At 37.7% G+C, this 23014-nt stretch overlaps 1 protein-coding gene across 1 annotated transcript in view; it reads right to left on the bottom strand.

Moving 5' to 3' along the window:
* The window catches only part of DTWD2 (DTW domain containing 2), a gene marked incomplete at its 5' end in the record, with an annotated part of 71486 nt that overhangs the window by 29227 nt on the left and 19245 nt on the right, over positions 1-23014 (bottom strand). The window contains 2 exons of the mRNA XM_082301151.1: positions 8575-8669; positions 15186-15276. Coding sequence (XP_082157277.1) covers positions 8575-8669; positions 15186-15276 — 186 coding nt within the window. The remainder of the gene's footprint in view (positions 1-8574; positions 8670-15185; positions 15277-23014) is intronic.

The raw sequence follows: 23014 nt of genomic DNA, 5'->3' as shown, positions 1-23014 counted from the left end.
ACTCTCTGAGGAAATATGTGAAAACACAATTTTAAGAATGTTACGTTCAGACAGGATTGCAGTGCAAAAGACATTGAGACCCTGAGATTAAGATTCAAATAAGATATACATGATATATGTGAAATGGAAGTGGAATGGAATTCAGTGTGCCAATAAGCCCAGAGACAGTATTCCACCATGTGACCACCCGCACTGCCAGCCCCCTCCCTCAAGCAAAGAGTCCAGACTGATTCAACACTATGGGTTTCATTACTGTCAACATCATTTACTACACAGAACAAACACACAAACAAACAAAACCAAAACATAACGATCTTTCTTTCCAAAATGAACAGGAAAACAATTGTAAATGGAAACAGGAAATCTGTAAGATAAGCCTGTGGCAAACAGAAGTAGATGGAGACTTCTCTGCCCACTATTTTTTTAAACCTTACTTACACTAATTTGGTATTAGTTTAGTTTAACCAAGAATCTTGCTACATAAAATCAAATACAAAGGGCCATCTCATTACTCAGTGCTTAAACCTAGAAAACTGGTCCTTATTTTCACAGTTCCCTTGAGAGCCCAAGTTTTCAAAGAGCAACTATCCTAATTCTGAGGCAGAAGAAATTTTAAATCATTAACACTCTTAAAGGATTTAAAAAAAAAAAATTCTTCAAACTAATCCAAATCCATATTGATTATGAAGCACTTTAAGTTCATATTACGAACACCACAACTGATGTTTTAGTTTTCAAAATACAATGCAGTTGAAAACAATGGTTTTCAATGAGTACTGATCCAAGGATCATAGAATCATCACAGAATCATAGAATGGTTTGGGTTGGAAGGGACCTTAAACATCATCCAGTTCCAACCTCCCTGCTATGAGCTGGGATACCTGCCACTAGACCAGGTTGCTCAGAGCCCCCTCCAGCCTGGTCTTGAACACATCCAGACACTGGGCATCCACAGCTTCTCTGGGCAATCTGTCCCAGTGTCTCACCACCCTCACAGTAAAGAATTTCTTCCTAATATCTAATCTAAACCTACTTTCTTTCAGTTTGAATCCATTCCCCCTTGTTCTGTCACTAAATGCTGTTGCAAATAGTCTCTCTCCATCTGTCTTGTAGGCTCCCTTCCTGTACTGGAAGGCTGCAATTAGCTCATCTCTTTTCCAGGATGAAAAATCTCAACTCTCCTAGTCTTTCCTCTTCTATCCCTTCAGTTCCCACCAAGTGTTACTTCCATGACTTCCCCAACACTGGACACCTAAGATTTGACTGAACAGGGTTAGCGCCTTGTCTAGACTGTGTTTTTGCCAAAAAAATTTGGACCAGGTGATCCTTGAAGTCCCCTTCCACACTGGTATGCTGTAATTCTATAGTACATATGTAACGAATATCAACAGCCAATGATGGCTTTTAGTTGCTCTTATTCTTAAAACAGATTGATTTCAAGTAATTGAAGGAATATCCTCTATAAAGACTATGCTGAAGGAAAATCCTTTATACAGACATCATGACATTTCCAGTACTTTCATTAGAACTTTCCAGACTTTAAAAAGTGCTGGAACTCCCAAGAGAAATCAATTTGTATCATTTACTGTTTTAGTAATCCACTTCAATCCACGTAGGATTTTATTGCAATAATGAAAAGTAAGATAATCAATTTCTATAAATATATCAATACAAATTTTTTTATCTGCTAGACATGGCCATCAGCTAACATAAAGCTCAAACAGATGACACAATTTAAAATTTAGGTTGTAAAATACAACTACGGTCTTGAACGCTGTAAGAGAAATACTTGCAATACTTGCTTCTCTTACAAATCAGCTTTAGTTTTGGCATGCAGCAGGTATTGCAGGCCTTTATAATCCATTTAGTGTGACAACAATCTCTGCTAAGCAGAGCTATTCAGATGTTTCATTCATGCCTGAATATCCAACCACTTTGTCACAGAAGATTTATACATTCTCATGATCGTACTTAAGACAAGTAGCATTTTATTATTTCTGGGATGCATGCTCTTGAGTATGTAATTTAAACATAATCCCATTTTTGTACCATAAACATTTTCATTACACATCTATACTCGGTTGCTCTCAAACTCTCTAAGTGGTTTTAATTCAACATGGATCTGTTAAACTTTGACAGTGTGAAAGGCAAGCATTCAAGTTTTAGAAATACAACACTGCCATTTAGTAGCAAACAATACTAATAATAAAGAACAGATGTTAACATATTATCTGTAGAAAACCATCAGGTTAATGGGGACTTCTCAGTTTTTCTTACCATTTTTACTATTTCACCTTAGTTACAGGCAGGTGCCTTTGCCTCTCTCAGTACTCCTGAGCTTGGAAGACTGCAGACTGCCATAATTCCAATAAGGTACTAATTCCCATCAGGTAATAAAATGGACAAAAATAAAGGCAAAAACCCTCTGTCATTTCCACATTCAGAAAGAGGCCCTTAGGATCAGGACTGAAGCTTAAGAGATACCCAGCAAGAGTGCCTCTTTTTTATCTACCTTTTTATCATTTATCTACTTTTTGTATGTAAGGGGTAATCTTTAAGAACAGAAACATTAGCACAAGGATCATCACAGACTTGTTTACATTGGAAAGAACCTCAAAGACAATCAAGTCCAACTGGACACAACACTGCCAAGTCCACCACTAAACAACATCCCCAGACTCCCTATCTACAGGTCTTATAAATACCTCCTGGGATGGTGACTCAACCACTTTCCTAGGCAGCCTGTTCCACTGCCTGACAGTCCTTCTGGTGAAGACATTTTCCAATCTAAATCTCTCATTGAAGCACATCTTGAGGGCCATTTCCTCTTGTCCTGTCTGTTGCTTGTTATTTTGGAGAAGAAACCAAGACCCACCTCATTATAATCCCTTTTCAGGTAGTTGTAGAGAGAGAGAAGGTCTCCCCATATGTGATATACGCTCTGCCAGGTTCATGTAAAGGTTTTGGTAGAGAGTAAACTGCAAGAGCTGTTGTGTGTTCCCTGTGAATATGCCCAGAAGGGAGCTCCAGCCTGTGGAGAGCACACACACTGAGGGAGAGGAAAAATGTGAGGAGGAAGGAGTGGCAAAAAGGAACTGCTATGGATTGACTGCAAAACTGAAGGCTATAATATTCAATGAAAAAATAGAGAGAATGTTACCCAAATTATATTGAGAAATCTGAAATCTGATATGGTAAAGTACAGTTTCAGATGCAAATTAGCACATGTTCAATTAGCCAGCACTAATTACTTCCACACACAGAATGAACAAAAGCTGCGACAGGCTGATGATCTCTGCCTGTATCTAGTCATTCCTGATTGAGGTAAGGAGCAAAAATGTGTGAATTTAGTTTGATAGCATAATGACACCAAAGCACACAAAAACCCCTCACAAAAAAGTTACATGAATAAAGAATCATAACTTGTAAACAGTTTTATATTATTTGCTAAGTGGCAAAACTCAATTAGTTGGTATTTGATATAGTAAGAATTCTTCTTTGTGAAAAAGCACTAGAAAGTGCCATACCTACTGTATAAAATTACATTAAACAGCTTTATAAAATCAACAGAAATAAATTGCATTTTATTACTTCAAAAGTGAAGCTACAAATTTTCCCAAGTGGTCCATTAATTTCCGATCTAAACCACTGAACTGCAGGAGTGCTGGCAACTATCCTGAGATTTCATAGAATCATAGAACCATAGAATCGTAGACTATGCTAAGTTGCAAGGGACCCACAAGGATCACTGACTCAATTCCTGGCCCTGTTCAGGACACCCCAAGAGTCACACTATGTATTTGAGAGCATTGTCCAAATGCTTACTGAACTCAGACAGGCTTGGTACTGTGACCACTTCCCTGGGGAACCTGTTCAGTGCCCAACCACCCTCTCAGTGAAAAACCTTTTCCTGATATCCAACCTAAACAACCCCTGGCACAACTTCAGGCCATTCCCTCGGGTCCTGTTACTGGTCACAAGAGAGACTGCCCCTCCTCTTCCCCTCATGGGGAAGTTGTAACTGCAGTGAGGTCTCCCCTCAGTCTCCTCCTCTCCAGGCTGAACAGACCAAGTGACCTCAGCCACTCCTCACACGGCTTCCCCTCAAGGCCCTTCCCCATCCTCGTGCCCTCCTTTGGACACTCTCTAACAGCTCAGTGGCTTTTCTGTGTTGTGGCACCCACACCTGCCCCCAGCACTCGAGGTGAGGCCACTCCAGTGCAGAGCAGAGCGGGACAATCCCCTCCCTTGCTCAGCTGGTGATGCTGTGCCTGATGCCCCCGAGCACACGGGTGGCCCTCCTGGCCCTCCTGGCTGCCAGGGCACTGCTGGCTTATGTTTCACTCACCATGACCAGGACCACCAGGTCCCTTTCCATGGCGCTGCTCTCCAGCATCTCATTCCCCAGTCTATACATATAGCCAGACTTGCCCCATCGTAGGTGCAGAATCCAGCACTTTGTGTAGTTTGATTTCAGAGAGCAATGCAGATAAATTTGTAATTGTCCTCACATTCATCCCCACAGGGTGGTGGATGCAGCGATATCTGCATCTGTTTTCTTGTAAGTTTTCATTCATTAGAATCTATAATTTTATCATAGCATCCAGAATCACCAAGGTGTGAATATTTGCAAAGAGGGAAGGCTTGAGAATTAGATTACTTTTTCAGAAAAATAAAATAAATGCAAAACCACCCCATGCAAATAGTCACAAAATAAAAAATGAAACTTAAATGCAATAGTGACAAGGTTTTTTATAAAACTATGGTATAAAATTAAAATAATTCAAATTTTTGACATGTTAGACTTTAGATACAGTTGTTATCTCTGTTCAATATATGCCCGAAATTACTGCTGAGTGGAACAGTATTACTTTCAAAAACAATTGCCTACAAAATTTTATTAGTAGCCTAAAAAGAACATGAATCCAATAAATTGTATTTTATCATGCATATGAGACTATAGTTGTTTCTACCCTAACATTTCCATAGTGATAGCAAATATACTGCTCATATATACTGTAATCATTAGATACAATTCTGTGAACAATGCAGGGAAGACATTAGCACATTTTTTGCCCACCCTGCTACGTTCCACTTTTTTTAAGTTTTGTGTCTTTATAGAGATCATTTTAATAGACATCCTTCAAATATAAATGCTGTCATAATTGCAGTTTCAGAAAACCATACTATACAGTGTATGTCCAGCTATATAAATTATACCTTAACTTTGTATTCAGGAAGGAGTAATTACCTTAACAAACTGAGACAACAGATGCCCTAGCTACCCCTCTGTCCTCCCCCACACTTGTATATTTCAACTGCCCTCACTTACCATATCACATGTACCAACAATAACATTCCATTTTCAGTGAAGGAAAAGAAAACACCTAATATTAACAACTCACAAAAGTGTTATTTTTACAGTACCACCACGCTCTAAATACTCCTGCTCAATCATTTTAGTACATCAAAGATTAATCCTAGTATCTGACACTCATGTAATCAATACCACAAAAAAGGTCGGAGTTAAAGCCTTTGAGTATTTGGGGCAAAAATATCCAGATAACCAATGGATTGGTCTTTTAATTGAGAAATCTGATAAGCCAAATCACCATGCAAATACGTCATATTTTCAGCAGAATTAAAATGCCAGTTTATAGGAAGACTAGAGAAGACTAGGAAGAATCACATACTAGCTCTTAAAAAAACTAGATTAATCCCTTCTCATCTTTACCATTATGGTGTCAATTATATGCTGAAGACATCAAGTTCTGGAAAAACTTCCCAAAGTTGGTTCTTTAGCTCTTCTGCAGTATAGTCCAATCAAAAGTAAGGTAAATGTAATCTACGTAATTCATGTATCAGTTTTCAACCACATGAAAAAAGTGTACCCAAGAAGGAACTGAGTAAATTCTACCAAAAAAAAAAAAAAGTGGGTTATGTTTACTCTTTCATCCAAACACCAAAAAAAAGTTAAAATCCTGATTTTCAGTCTTATTGTCATAACATCAAATATCTAAATGTTACACTTTCATTCAAGTCATGCCAGTTATTCTGTAGGATGCAGCTCTGGAGCTCCTTGTAAGATCCCTTTGTTCTCCTCATACATTTTGGATGCTGATTGCAAAGCATAGGAAAAATAACCAAGATACAGCAAACAGCAAACTTGCCTTCCCGTTCAAGAGATGGGCACTGAGAGCTACCCAGGTGAGATGGTGTGCACATTTCCCCTTGAAAACAGATCTCTGCCAGCTATGGATTCACAGCTGTCAGTTTGCTGGTTGGCATGCCACTACTAGAGTTGCTGTGATGGAGACTTCCAAAGAAAATCAGCTGCTGCATAGGCTTAGTTTTCACTCAAATCCATAATGACAATTACTTATGCTCACAAAGGTTGCCTTGAACTATTCTAAGTTTTCAGAGCTGTTGCCAAGAGCTGGATCCTGTAATAATACAAATATGTCCACTACCATTCTATTATGATTATTTACAAGGGTATGGGCAACCGTCCAGGTCATCACTTTGCCAGGTCTGCTGCATGGTAGGGCTTCTACATGTATGCAGAGAAAGAATGTGTGCACCACATTACGCCTCCATCTGCAGGCACTCTCCACATGCAAGGTCAGCAACAGCAGAGATTTTGAGTTATATTGGTTTATACCCTTCCAAACCACGCACTTCTGGTGGCAGCAGCAAAGGACACAAATACTAGCAGATAAAATCAACAAAAAGCAAAGGAATGGCCTTTATGTGCTTCAAAACAATGATACTTCTAAAATGTATCAGCAAGCATTCTGTAATAATTTATTTCTTCAAAGCAACAAAGACAGAAGTCTTGCCCTGACAGGGCGCATGGTTGATTAAATTGCTTGTACAGTAGGTACCAAATTGCTTACAGACAGCATGGCTTTTAAGAAATCCAGAAAACAAACAAGTCCTGCTTAGTTTAATGTGTCATAAAACGTAAGATGAAGCAGTGCAATTTATGAGGCTTTAGGAGTCCCATTAGCAGAGACTTTCACCCTAAGATCAGGGGCCAGTACAGCCCTTCCCATTTACAGTGAACACTGAGATGCTTCTACAAGTCTGCAAAATGCCTGTTCCTTTGTTGTTACAAGGAAGGAATATTGCTTAAAACATTGACAGAATGCATTTATAGATAAGAAGAAAAAACATGTAGAAATAACACGCTGCAAAGATGGAAAATAACTTTTCTCCATTACTCTTCCTTCCTCTTCCCAAGAAGTTGGGGAAAAACTCAATGACTTAGCACTCCCAGTTTCTGCAGTCTCACATCCACAGTACCAAGCAGGCACACTGCAGATGCTGAAAGTGGTAAGTTTAGTGCCAAACCTGAGTAAGACAGATCACCAAAATTCCTATTAACCTAATGAAAATGTTCATTTCTATCACCACCTCCAGTGGGCTTAATGGCAAAAAAATCTAACAGAAACTAAGTAATCATGAATCTATTCAAATTATTCTGAGGCTGAGATGTTCCACAAGTGGTTTTGACCTAAATAGGATCCTCTAGTTTAGAGAAACACCTCTGCATTCAAACTTGAAGCAGCTTTAATACTGTAATCATCAATTTTAAAAGAATTCAAAGGAGATATACTAGGCACAGACTGTATTGACACTGTTCTACCTGATGCATATCAGTTTGAAAAGTTGCTTCATTTTCAAGTTTAACAGGAAGGGAGTAAAATTTTCCTGTAGCCTAGAACCTTTTAGATAATTATTAGAGTTATTATCATAGAAGATGAAACGAAAAGCAATGTGTTTTTAATGTTTTCTAGTTAATATACAGGCAGCACAAAGATGTGAAAGCTTCCTTCTGTGTTACCTTCCAATGTTTTTGTACACTGAACTCTACAGTGTCCTCTAAGGATTTGACTCAATTTGAGAATTAATATCCTTCATAAGTATTCATGACTTCTATTTGCTTTACTGAGAATATATGTAGTAAAATTCACTGGCATTAGTACCAAGACCTGGTTTCTAAGATTAAGCTTCATCTAATGAAGATTAAAGATGCTATATGGGAAAGCAGTATCTTCCAAGGTCTCAGAATATTAGGAAAAAAATAATTTAAAAAATTCTGAAAGCTATGCTTTCTTATGATTCATTTTAGGAGGAAGAAGAAAGTGAATATAGATTTTTCAAATTTTAAGAGTTTCTCACCACGAGGCTGCTTTCTCAAGCAGCCACACTTTGAGTAAGAACTATTGGTTTTACTTCAGTAACACCAAATGGTTACTCAGATAAAGCAAATCAAAAAAGAACAAAACAGAATAGCAAGACAGATGTAGTACTACTAAAGAACAGAAGTGGACACAGCTAAGTTTGAGAGTAACTATCTGAACATTCCAAGAGCACAAAACTGAGACTACAACCTAAAGGAAGAATATCAAGTGTTTCTGACTATCTTTGGAAATCAGAAGCTTATATCAAAAGTGAGCATGCATACTTGAAATAAAAATTAAGAACACTGTTGGCTATTAATAAAGACACTGAAATATATGTTCCTATAATTTACAGAGAACCAGAAAATGCACAGGCAAGCCTGCTCACCTGTCTTCATTAAAACGTCGACCAACCAAAATTTTACATTTGTCTGGAGGGAGACAGGCTGCTAGTAAAGGTACCGTTCTTAACACTCGACTTTCCTGTAAAAAAAAAAAAAAAGAAAGTTACTTTTGAATAAAATCAAGAAAGGCTTCTATGAATTGTTAATGTTTTCATTATCAAATTCTGTTGACTACAGATATAGAAAAAATTTTACCAGGTAACAGGACAAAAAATCTTCAAAAAAAAAATACCCAATCTTGATGCTTCAAATTGTACTATTTTGATTGAAAATATTGAACTTAGTCTCAATTAATCTATGATCATCAGCATAAATTTGAACTAGGTTATCAGTATCAAAACCAGTAACAAAACTTCAGAGAAAATCACAGAATAATAAACAGCAGACAAAAAAAAAAAAGCATTAGCATTAATGTAATAGTATCAGAATCAGTAGAAAACTAGGGTAGGGCTCAATTTCCACAAAGAGATGCTAAAAATAACAGCATGGGTTGTATGAGAACAGAGAGCGTGAAATGCAAACATCTCCACTCTGCTGTCACTTTATTTCAGAGTAACCTGGACAATGACACCTACACTGCCACAAAGGCTCTGCCTCATGCCATTCAGGCTGTGGTGACTAGGCACCTGTATACATATTTGTGCCACCATGAGGAAGGTGACCACCATGCCTGGGTGGGGAGCAGGGGCTCTTCAATTCTCAAAGAGCATTAAAGACAGTTGTGTTGAAGCAGAACTTCAGAAAGTGGAGGAAGAAGGAAGTAATGACAGCTGAAGCAAACCATCCACTTCTCAAACAGAGCAATATATTTCTGTGCTTCTTTTAGCTCAGCTGGCAATGAATTTTGTGTCTAGACAAGAATTAGTACAAATTGAGCTTCAGTTTGTGGGATGTCAAGTTTTGTTTTCCCATCAAGGAAGTGGAAGCTTAGTTTTATCTTGCACTTGGTGAAGACACCAAGCCAACCAAAAAGTGAAGTTTCAGTTTCTCTATTTATCATAAGATGAACAAAGGAAGGTTATTAGCTGAATCTAGCAGGAGGCAAGACACTAGATATTAGGTAAGGATCATGAAAGCCCTAAATCCAGTAAAGGAAATGAATTCTTAACAATATTCTCAACCTGAATGTCTCATGATTCAGACAATGAACATCCAAACATCAGTCCCTAAACCATGGGATTAATTAATGAAACCCAGGGGTAGGGAGGGAGGGTTTGGTCTGCCTTTTGAGTTAAGAGCCATATCTCAACAACAAAGTATTTGTGAACACATGAGTCTCTGATTAACTCATTCTGGGCAGATGTTGCTTCCACAAATATCAATGTGCAGCTGCCTGCACTCTCATATCATATATTTGATCTTGCTACCAAAGTGCTATTAAAATAGTTTTGTGAAGACTTAGTACTGCTGCCTAAAACTTTTATTAATTTCACTTTTTCTGAACCTTATCTACGGATCCTCTATAAATAAAACATCATTGAGTTGAAGGCGTAGTAGTCTTGCTACATCCACCACCATTTTTCATGGTAGCAGCAGCATGATGTCTCCTAGGGACAGATGAAGATCAAAGTACCTTGGGAGCCAAGTGCCAGCAATGGGAGGGAGAAATATCCTCCAAACTGTCATCAATTTCTTGTACTTCAGCAAAGCAGAGTAAGCCATCAACACTGGTACAGTACTATTTGTCTTTATTTTATCATAATTAAATAACATTCCAATTCAGCAGTCAGAAGCCTCCCTTCTTCATAAGAATGTAAGAAGTGGTAATAAAGGAACTGGAAAATATCAACTATTTGTCTCTGATAAGCAAAACCAAAAGAGCTGTTATAAGTCAGGAGAACATTATTCAACGGTTCCTTCCAATGTCGTCTCCTTACTTGAGAATTACCTTTCATATCAAATAAATACATTCTCTTAGCACCATAGGAAATGGAATTTTCCAGCCTAAAAACAATGGAAGCTAAATAAATAGGAAGCTACAACACAAAATGCAAAGCTGAAAGACATTCAGAACAGAAGCTTAAGAAAAGCTAAGTCAAACTAACACTAAAAAAGGTTTCACTTGTTTATCATCTTCCTCATTAAAAATTTTGTGTTTATCTAGTCTATATATAACATTATCATATCAGAAGTATTCTATTTACTGGTTTGAAAGTGAGCAGTTACTCTCCTTTGTTCTTCTCAGCGTCCTAACAGTCATTTGCAGCTCTTTGTTTATTCATTATTTGACCACTGAAGTACATAGATAGAAACAAGACAGAAGGACTTATGTGGTGGGATGACCTTGGTTGGCCTCCAGGTGCCCACCAACCACTCTCCCTTCTCAGCAGAACAGGGTGGGGAAATATGATGTAAATGAACTTGCAGGTTGAAAAGGCCATGGGCAGAAGCAAAGGAAAATAAATATATTTTATTCTTCATTTTCTATCAGCAGGCAAATTGCAGCCACTTCCCAGGAAGCAGGGCCTCAGCACATGTAGCAGTTCATACACAAGCCTCAATGAGGGATGCCATTCCTCACCCACCTCCCCCAGCTCTTACTGTGTTGTCATATGATATGGAATATCCCTCTGGTCAGCCAGACTTAGCTGCTCCAGCTATTGATGCCATGAAGATTTTTGTTTTTTCTTTTATACCCGTTATACTTTTTTACAACTTCTCTATTCTTAGTGCTTTTTGCCTACATTCTTGGACTTGCTTGTTCAGCTAGGAGACTAAACATTTTAGAAGCTCCGTAGCTAGGGATCAGTGTGCCCCAGACCCCAAGGTCCTCTCCAGAACACATTCTGTAAACCAACATAGAACCATCCAGGAGAAGGTTCCTTGGGGAGGGGGGGGGGAGCCTCATTCAAGCCTCTCATTGGGGAATCTTTGATAGATATGCTGGTTAGTAAAGACCTATAATGATATACCAGATCTTTTGGGGGTGCATTGTGGTGTGCATTTTGGTGCATTCAACCTGGACGTAGTGCACCTAAGGAGCCTTAAAATAAATACCGAGGTAAAATCCTTTTTCCCCTTCTAACTGTGTTTGACTCTTAATTTTAAGACCAGGAAAAAGCTTCACTATGTGCCCTCCAATGTCTTGGCCACCCCCAGGGTACTGGCCTTTGAAGGCAGTTTTGGAGGCACAGCCCTGATGCTGTGTGAGCACTGCTCAGCAGTAGTCCAAACACTGGGGGCACAGCTCTCTGAGAGCTGCGGTGTGAAAAGCTAACACCATTCCTGCCAGGCTGAATCCCACTTTTTGCATCATTTTTTTGTTTTCTGGGAATTTGTGTTAATTTTGGTTATGAGAGCTTTATCCATCTACAATGAAACAACAGTTCAAACTAATACAAATATTTGTTAAAGCCAGTGGGTATATATTTCCTTCATGTTTCCTTATGAATTTTTAGGACAAGCAGAAAGAATTTCCCCCACACACGTGATTCTTACTGTTCATTAAGAAATACTTACACAGAAGAGGCATTATAACGAGCCACTTAAAGCTAATTACTGGCATTAAATCAATATACAAAATCATTAAATACACACAGTCTCAATTTTCTTCCCAGATGGTTAATATGGAAAATTCTTACAGAAAGGAAGAAGGCAGGGAACAAGAACAACTTAAACCAATACCTTCTGCTATGCCTTGGGGTTTTGTCCTGAGTGACACCCATCGGTCAGGTTTTGAAAAGTACATAATGGCCTACATCCTACTAGCAGTCATTTCAAGAATGATCAAAGACAAAGGTAAGACAAAAAAGGCTTTTTACACCTAGCTATGCCACTGACCTATGGATCATAACAGCAGGCATGAAAAAGGAAAAATGACAAATTATTTTATTTACTTATATATATATATATATTTGTCTACATGCAAAGAAGAAAAATAAATCAGACTGAGCAAATTATTCCATCACCTCTGCACTAGTCCTGCTGCTGGGTTTCTATATATTTAGTTTTTAAATTATTCTCATGATGAGCATTGGTACAATAACACTGATCTGAAAACAAGTATTTACACCTTGTCATGGAATGCTGAATTATCTTTGGAGTCCTTCACAAATAAAAATCAAAATAATTCATGTGCCTATTATGCAAAAAAGACGTTTGATAGTAGGATTTCTCACTTGTGATCCAGTGTTATTTACAATAAGAGATTCCTCTCTCTTTCACAATACCGGATACCTGTATAGGTCTATCTAGCAGCTTGGCCTCTGGGTAGTGTGAATGTAGAGACATTAGCCACAGTAATCAGAGCACAGGAAATGTTTTTCCTGACTTTCTACGTTACTATCTTACCTCAATTCCAGTCTCAATAGTATCATTTGACCATAGTTGAAGGCTTACTCCAATGCACCGCATACTTCCAAAGCCAATAATGAAGCACATGGGGGATGACAGCTAGGACTGATGTGCAGCAGGGGAAAGACTTTCACTACCTGGTTAGTTTAATGGAATATTTTTGAAACAGATTGTTAGTGTGTCTGTAATGCAATGGCAGACTGAAGGATCAGATACAGTCCAGAAGGCTTATCTGTCTTCAAGACTGATTGTGTCTTGAGTATGAGCAGCTATGAGCAAAGGGAACTTACCTTTTGTCATGTACGCCTCTGCAGTTAAGCAATCAAAAGCACCAGCTATGACCATGTAAGATAACACTTCCAAAGATCACTGTAAGATGTTCTTAGCTTCCCACCATTTAATAGGACTGATCTCTGCTAAGCCAAGGCCCCTCATATAGTTGGATAGTTACCATAGAGTGGTCTTCCAATGACAGTTTATTGTATGAATTATCACTATGTAATATAGACTAATGGAAAACTTGCATCCCATTGTAACAGCTGTTGTGATTGCTGGTTAATTAAAAAACTGTAGATAGCCTTCCAGCCAGACACTGGAATGTTGTATTAAATCTAGAAAATCTGCAAACTTTTTCTAATACCCTCTACCATAAATAGGAAATTCTACACAATTAAAATGCCAGTTCAGTATCTCTGGCATATTTTTAAACTTCTTTTTCCCAGCAAGTGACTTAAGCATATATTTAGTTACTTTTGAAATAACAAGTAACATGGAAGAGTACTCCTATTATAAGCGGTCCATTAAAAGTCAGTTTTCCCATTTAGGTCCCAAATATCTCATGGCTTCTGTTTTATTTCTCTGTGAGAGAAGACTTTTTCTTAAATTTGACTTTTTTGTATTCTGCTTAAGTTCCTTCAGGAAATGACTCTTTGCATGTTGATTAAGCAACTATATAATGTCAAGCAAACAGCTGGACCATGAGAGTACAGTTTTCTGAATTCCACAGTCTAATTTGTAGACCCAGCATCTACCCAAACGTGTGTAACTATGCTGCAATTTCTAAATGCCTTATGATCCACCTCCATAGGCCACTGTCAACCAAAGAGAAAAACATCAATATATGTTCTCCTGTTGGTAAACCAAAACATACTGTTCTGAAGCTAAACTGTAGTTTTTCATTGGGTAAATAGCTAAAGTCAACACTAAGATGAATAGCTTAATTCATAGTTTTAAAAGAACACTAACATCATTAAAAGATGACTGCTATAATCAAAATACATTTCTCCATGGATCAACTCTAAACATTTCTGTGAAACATTGTGTTGATAGAATCACAGAATCACAGAATACACTGATTTGGAAGGAACCCTTGAGGATCATCGAGTCCAGCTCCTGGCCTTGCACAGGATACCCCATGAATCACACCACTGCCTTTATGTTATTTAATAATAATGTTATTTAATTCTTTCAATTTGTACAAAGGCAAGTAGATTTCAATTCTAGCAGGACTATACAGTTGAGATGTCTTGCATGCATGGAATTGCAGAAATAAGGTGTGATTTCAGAAGATACAGTAATTCAGAAAAACTGAACAAACAATATAGCAACTCAGACAAACTGGAATTCAGTCGTGAAGTTTAAAAGGAAAAATCATTTTCTGATTGCCCTGGCTTTGGCTCGGATAGAATTAATTTTTTCCCAGTAGCTGATACAATGCTGTGTTTTGCATCCAGGATGAGAATAATGTTGATAGCAACAACAAAAACATCAGTGTGTCACGTAGTGTTTACCCTAAACCAAGGACTTCTCAAGTGTCTCACGCTCTGCCAGTGAGGAGCTACACAAGAAATCCTGAGGGAGCATGTCCAGGTCAGATGAGTCAAACTGGCTAAACATGGATATTTCACACCATAAATATTGTGCCCAGTATTTAAACCAGGGATGGTCAGGAGCTGCCAACTGCTGCTAAGGGATGGGCTGGCATCAGTCAGCGTGTGGCGAGCACTGTATTGTGCATCACTTGCTAATATTAGTATTATTGTTAGTACTACTATATTTCACTTTGTTTAATTTATTAAATTGTTCTTATCTCGCTCACAGAAAGTTTTATCTTTTCTCCCTCTGATTCTCATCCCCATCCCATCCACTAGAGGGGAAAGTACTGTGGTACTGCGTGGTACTCAGCTGATGGCCGGGGTCGAAGCATGACAATGATGTTGACAGCACAGCTGTTTCCTCCTGCCTACCATTTGCTGCACTAGGATTCTAGCTAAAGTCCCACAGTTACCACAGTTTTACTCACCTCTGCTGGATGCTGAACTATATACAAGCAGGTTGAGACCTTCAGCGGATGTACAGGCAGGAACGGACACAAACACACCTTCTGAGGGCGGCTACATGGCAAAAGGGAGTGAGAGAAAATAAAAGCAATCAGCAGTTTGTGAAAGAGGATATAAATACATTGCACAAACACATATCGTATTCCCTAAGCACTTCCCCTAACCACACTCTATTTTATGCCTGAAACTCCTTGCACTTCTAAAAGTAAAGAAGCAAGGCTTTCATTGAAACAGCATTCTGAGAACAGTGTTCAGATCCTTCCTGTGGTTTGGTTAGGGTTAAAGCACTCTAAAAATTCTTTTGTCATCTTCAAGATGAGCAGCTTACTAGTATCCATACCTTATTAGACAATAAGATTTATTGTCTAATAGAGCCTATTGTCTAATAAAATAAAAGCTAATAAAATTTTCTATTAAAATAAAAAGCTAAAATTTAGCTTTCCTAACAAGTTAGTTTCAACAATTTTATGAACTATAATAGAACATACAATATTTACAATTTATATAATATTTATAATGATTGATTAGAATATAATATTTTAGAAGTATAAACACATGAAACCCCAGACATGCTGTATTTTTATTTCTTATAATTCTAACTATGCTGAAATATGTAGCACACATGTAGAATGAAAACAAAAAAATCCTTATCAGGAACATTTAATCTCAGTCAGAAAAAAAGAAAATAAAAATTATTTTAAATTCTTTGGTGCCTGAAGCTCATGCTGAAATGACTAGCTGAAGAACAGTATCTAAAGAAATTAACTTACGCTTAGTATGAAACTGATGTGCTGAATGATCAAGAATAAGCAGAAGCAAAGAACTAAGTTTGAAGTTATTCACAGAGAAATTGAATTGTAACTTCAGAAAAACACACATTCACGTGCACATACACGTGCAGATGTCACTGTAGTTCCTTGCACACGTTATTCAACTACTCAGAAAAATGAATTTTCTGAACAGTAAACTACTACCTGTATTCACCAATTAAAATCACACCATCTCTGCAAACAAATCTCTCTAAGCTTAAAAAATACAAAGTCAGTATTTTCAACAGTTATAGGGACTTGGAGCACAATTTTACCTGCACCCTCCTTGTAATCTTTACTGTTAACAGTTCATACGTTAACACAGGAGAGACAGTAAGCAATGAATCACTGCAGCAGATGTGATTCAAAGAAGTGAATTCTGAAGACAGGTTCAGATTAAATTCATTATAAACCTGACTGAGAATGAATTTGCTTGTTCACAAGAGCACACACCCAGACAGGTGGACTAAGTAATGTTACAGTGATCCAAGCCAGTACAACTGTTCCCCATTAAAACATCAGTATTTAACAGTAAATGGCAGCACTGGAAAAAGGCAGTAACAAGTGATAAGCTCCTCTTTATCAGTTGATAGGCTGTGCTTATTTAAAACCTGTACTTCTAGCCCCAGCTACTGAGGCACAGAGGCTATTCTCTTCTCCACAGGGTAGACAGTTAAAGGTTACCCAACACCAGTCCAAATACAAAGTGAAGATGTGGGGGGAATGTTGATGCAAGACAAGGAATTGGTACTTATCAAAATCAGAAGCAGAAAAACTAATTTAAAATATTGAGACTAAAAGGCCCACAGACCATAAATCAGCCTAATGACAAACTGGAAATTATTTTGATAACTCTTCTGGTATACTGTTCCAGTAGCCTGCTGTTTTTCCTTCTAGGGCTGGCATTTTCCTGTTGCTAATGCTGCATAAATTTGGCACATTCTGCTGTATTAATAGCCAGGCTTTGGGCCTAAAATTATGCACTCAGTAATCTGACCATTTAGTAGGCTACCCAAGGGACCTGCATCATGAATGAACCAAAACCAACCTCCCTTCCAAGTCCAGTGGTTTGTTCTCCAGTGTAATCTCATTGCCTTTTTCCCAAATTTTCTCACATGTGAGCAATTTAAACAGAAATCTCTGTTTTGATAACAACCTAGAAGCAGCAAATACTGTGGAGGCTGTTTGTTGCCTGTGCTCTGATTGTTAAGTCAAAGTTCACCCTCTTTTTGATCATCAGGTTTAACAGAAACTCAGGTGTGTGTACGAAGTGTGATTCCTTGGTTTCTCCCCAATAGCTGGTTCACTCCACCAGCTGGTTTCACTAACAAGATAAGTTGTTAAAGTTCTTACCATTGTGGAATTTTCTGCTGAAGAGAAATTAAGGCATGAAAATCTACTACAGCAAGCTGTTCCAAAACAGTTAGCTGGCGACTTCAATCCAATGAGCTACACTGTTCATTACCTCTTATAAGCACACAAAAAGAGCTTCCAGTGATTTCTGACCTCACGGTGTTTAATTATAACAAATTTCAGTAGATATAACTTACTTTCAAGTCTTCCTTTGGTATATGCTTTTTGTATTTTCCACACTGGTTTTGATTTTTCACAGGTAGTTTTTTAAGCTTTGTTAATGTCACAGAAAAAAAAAAAAAAAAAAAAAACCCAAAACCAAACAAATGGAAGGAAATTACTTGGAAAGTAAGTATTTTCAACTAGTTGCAAAATAAATTCTGTCTATAATTTGATCTGTAGGGAGCAGAGCACAGTCTATGACAAATAAAGAATTTCCCAATATAATTTAATTACTTACATATGCATATACATCACTTAACTTTAAGCACCCAATTAGGTACCTAATTATGCTGAATACATACTTTTACAACCCCATCCTGAGGGCACAAGACTTATTCCTGTAATTTTGCTTTGGAACCTAACAGTTATTTGTGACACAAAAAAACCTCAATATTATTCCTACATGAAACCAACATTATCAGTCTACATCTGTGGGACAGGAAGCACTGCAGAACAAACCAAGTTCTGTTCCACCACCGCAAAAGCTGTCTGGGCTCTGAGAAAGGCCCCCTAGGCAGAAAAGGCATTTTGTCTTCTTTTTGTGTTTTGTTCTGTTTTGTTTTTTGTTTTGTTTTGTTTTGTTTAGGGATGCTGTTTTAGTCTTGCCCTACATACACAGCTGCTGTTACAGAAGAGAAGGAGCAGCACCAGGAACTTCTTTAACACTGAACATCAGCTTTCTCTCATTTCTGGAAATCAAAGTAGCAATCAGCTCTAGGCAGGAGCAGTAGTGTCCAGAATACTAAGGAAAAGTTTGTAGGTGGGGATTAGGATTTCAAAGAGGATAATTTTTGTTGTATTATTCACCTGTATGCAATTTCGGTACAGCTCAAAGCTACCCAGTGGATTCTTACCTGTTTTTCAACACAGCATTTCTAAGTCTAAAAACTTATGACAAAGTAACCTATCACAATGGCATGACTAAAAGAATAAAATAATCATTCCCTATCTTCCAAGAGCGCTCCATATGAAAAAGACAGCTTTGTATTGACTTCATAGCTTTCTTTCCATTATTTATCTAAATGAATGATGTTCAGAATAACATTACATCTATCTTCCCAGCAGAACTGAATCTGGACAGTGGACTGTGGTGTCAGGTTTAACGTGATTACTAGTTTCTGGGCAGAGATACTCTAAAAGTAAATACGCAGTAGTCTGGAAAATAGTGAGCTAATCTGAAACTCTTTCCAAGTCTCTGTATTACTTTACTGTAAATATGTCCTCACTTGCTTCAGAACTAAATTTTACCTCGCTACAAGTCCAAAGGCTTCTTCTGAGAACAAGCATCATACTGTGAATGCAAATGAGTGTACTTACACACCCATACTCAGAAAACTAAGGCTAGGCAATTCAAGGATTTAAACCCAAAGTAAGCAAAAACTAGAAAAGTTACAATTTTATGCTCAGCACTCGTAGACATTTGTATGGAAACATACAGAAGTTGAGTGCGCCAAGCACATGTTGTAGAAACAATGCTTCCCATATTAAAATAAGGAAGAAGCTGATGTTTTTTAACTACTAACACTTGTAGCAACATATTCATGCTCCAACGCATACTGCCAAGGTCAGGCCCCAGACTGTACTTTCAAAAAACATGCCTGCCAAAACAGAAATGGCTGCTTCAAGTAAATTCATTTTCTCTACTGTTTTTGTCAAAACACCAAGGGTTTCAAGGTCAAAACCCACCTGAGAAATCTGAAGAAAAGCCACAAAGCTACCATATGTATGTTTTACGATAATGCTTTAATATATGTTTTATACTGACACAAGTCCATTACACCTATGCATTAAAACAACATTCAGGAATTTTACAAAGCTCTGTGTGTGGGAAGTTTAAAAGCAGAAGCCCATTTATTTTAAAAAATTTGAGAACTAATGGTATTTTTGCTACTTTAATATAAAAAGACAAACACCAACTAAAAATTGATTTAAGATGACATTTTGTGTTCTCCACCTTAACCAGCTACAGAAGGAACATAAAAGAAAGAGTGGTTTAAGTTAAACATAGACAAATATAAAGACATGCATTTAGGAAGAAAAAATCGTAACCCAACATTCAGAAAAAAAACCCCAGCATGTAAAGTTATTATGACATAACATACAGTAGTACAAATTTTCAAGAAATAATCTGTGAAAACAGCAGCTTAATGCCTGACAGTTCTCAAAAATTAAGATCAGCTGTAACGTGTTACCAAGAAAGGATGAAATAATTAAACATGGCACATTATTATGCACTACACAAACTTCTGGTGTGCACTCTTAGTGCTGGAGAAGCCAGACCAAAAATACCTGGATTCATTTCTCTGTCTAGGTTTCTTCTAGGCTTATTTTGAACATTCTTTACTCAAGCAAAATTTCAAGCCTTAGTTTTAAAGAGGTTTCCCTGAGAAAATTCAGGCATTGGAAATTACTCTGACTTTCCATGTTCCAGCTCCCATTTCTTCCTCCCCGCTCTTACAAAAGACTTAAAAACTTGGTGGTCATGAGGCATAAAAATGTAAAATTAAATCCTTACAAACTTCATTAGGAGTCAATAGCCACAAAAAACACAGTATCAGAAACACAGATGGAGGGAGTAACAAGAACAATAATAGAGCAATTCCTTTTCCACTAGGCAATCTGTATAACACCAACTTCCTGACAAAGAAAAAAGGAAGAAGGAAAAAAAAGGCATATTGCTGAAGTTTTGCTTCCTACAAGAAGCTATAAATGAATATAACAGGTGCATGGGTTTTGTTTAATTTTGTTGGTTTAGTTTTTTGATGATGCAGCCAGTGAATTTAATGGAACATATCTTAGTTTCCTGAGTTAAAACATACACTTAAATGTGTATGCACAGGAAAAGTATCCAATACAAATCAAAGTGAAAATTTTCTGTTCAAAGAAAAGATCAGACACAATAGAAAAAAACTTGTTTCCATGTTACCCAAAAATATGAATAGGTTACTTGGTAAACAAATTGCCTTCAGGTGTAAAAACCTAACTATTTAAAGAAAATTTAGTTATCCTGCACAAAATCTTCTGTAACCTTTTCATCACAATTAAGGACAGCAACTTAAGCAACAGAACACAGAAATAAAGTAACTCAACTGAAATAGAGAATCACTTGTTCTAATTCATATGAAAAGTTCTATCACAGCTCTCATGGTATCATGAGAGAGCTACCGAGTAATTTGGTGTCTCTCCATTTTGCAGATCATTTTCCAATGCACATCAAATGTGAACTGTTCTAAAGAGCTACAGGCCCTGAGTTTGAATGTTCGGACTTCATATAATTCCATATCAGTACCAGCTTCCTCCTTTTAGTGCTCCGGAGTCTCAGCCAAAATAAAAAGCATTCTCCTAGAAACACTCATTTAGATCAACAGTATCAATGGATCAACAGTAGAATGGCCTGAGTTGGAAGAGATTTTCAAGATCATCTCATTCCAACTCCCCTGACATAGTTAGGGACATTTTCCAGTAGATGAGGTTGCTCAAAGCCCTGTTCTGGCCTTGAACACTTCCAGAGAGGGGTCACCTGCAGCTCTTCCAGGACAACTGTCCCAGTACCTCATTACCCTTATATCAAAGAATTTATTCCTAAGATCTAATTTCAACCAATTTTATCTCTTTCAACCTATATATATTGCTCCTTTTACAATTTAAACCTGCTAAGTGTTCTGTTACAGGTTCCAAAACTTTTCTATCTAGTTCCAGGAAAAGCCACCACAGTACTAAATATTAAATTCATTAAACTATACCAGATTAAGTTTAGCATTTTGTACCAGAGGACATTTAAGGCAGTATCACAAATGTCCAAACCAAAAAGACCATAAAATTGACCAATTAAATAGAGGTTACCATTGTATTCAACAAGTTCATTTCCAGGGCACTTTCCTGGTAGTGGTACATTTGATAAAACATAGCTTCTGTTCTTCTTGCCACAAGGTACTATCAACACAGCAAACTTGGTCACAGTATAAAGAGGCACGATATACAACAGGGGCATTCAAAAAGCAATGCAGTATTTTTAGAAAAAAAATTGCCATTGAACCGACCTAGTATCCCACTGGAACTAACAGGGTCAAGTGGTGCAGCAATGGGAGAAGGCAATGGGATGGGGTCAGAGATACTTCAGAGAAGAGGTACAGAAAGAGGTTCAGAAGGCAGACAGGGAGACTGAGTCATCTCCCTGCCTCTCAGCAAGGCATGCGCTACCAGTGAGCAGCTAGGAGATCACAGAACTATTTCCTGGCACTCAGATTCCTTGGCACCAACTCTTCGCAGTTCTCCTACTCCTACATGGTATGGTGAGAAGATACATCCCTTGCCCTTCTTTCTGTTTTCCACTCTACTCTCAGAACTATGGCCTCCTGCGCAAAACCCCAATTTTCCATCAGAGTCAATCAATTTGAAAACTTTGCTTTCTTGTAAGTTTGAAACAATCCTGGGCCGCTGCCCAGAGCACTGGACTTCAGAAAACCTGAACAAAGAAGAAAGTAGCTGATTCACAGAGGCATCAAGGAATACCAGCAGAGACAAAGTTCAAAAATAAACACCTGTTTACATCTGTTTCATGAACAGTTATGTTGTATCACATAATGGGCAGGGGACAAATTCACAGCAATAAAAAAGCTGTCCAATATCAAAAGTTACTACAGCATGAAGATACAATTTTTAGTTCAGAAAATCACAAAATCCACAGATACCACTCTACAGGTGTCCTGTATTTATGCTGATCCCCAGGCACCTGATATTCATTGTTTAGCTCTCCACCACAGAACCTCATGTTTGACCCATTTGTTCTGAGTGTGGTTTACTCGCACAAATCACTATTTAAAAAAAGAAGCAAGAGACAATTATCCAGCTCCTACACTCAGCAGGAGAAAATAAAGCTCAGCAAGGTAAGTGTTGAAAACAAGAGTACAGACTATATGTGGTTCCATTTTAACATTTACTTTCAGAACAACCCGATATATTTCAAGGATTATGTCCTGATCTCTTACCAGGGGAAAAAAAAGTAAAAAGCAACAAATCTATCTCAAAAAGCAAAAGCAAAATCATAGAAAGTGTCCACAATATAAGTCTCTAAAGAAGCTGCTGTGCTACTGCTGATTTTCAGCTCAGACTTTTCAGCTGTTGACAGCCAGCTACCAGAAATGGGATTTACATCACCAACTCATTTCTTCTTCAGCACCAAACAACGATCAGCTTGTAATGATTTTCAGTCGAAGTTCAACTGGTCTGGATTTGAACAACTGTAGCAATATATTTGAAAAGCCCTGCTTACGAAGATTACAAGATCTTATTCTTCCTAGATTGAAGACTAAAACTGGACTAAAAAGGCAACTCTGCAGAAGGGACAGAAGCAAGTCACTTAGTTCATGACAAGCTCTGAGTTCTCATTAAGGAAAATCTTCCTATCT

The sequence above is a fragment of the Coloeus monedula genome (genome assembly GCF_965178545.1).
Source record: "Coloeus monedula genome assembly, chromosome: Z".
Taxonomy (NCBI): domain Eukaryota; kingdom Metazoa; phylum Chordata; class Aves; order Passeriformes; family Corvidae; genus Coloeus; species Coloeus monedula.
Note: the sequence above shows the minus strand (reverse complement) of the source record. Positions and strands in the feature narration are given on the sequence as shown.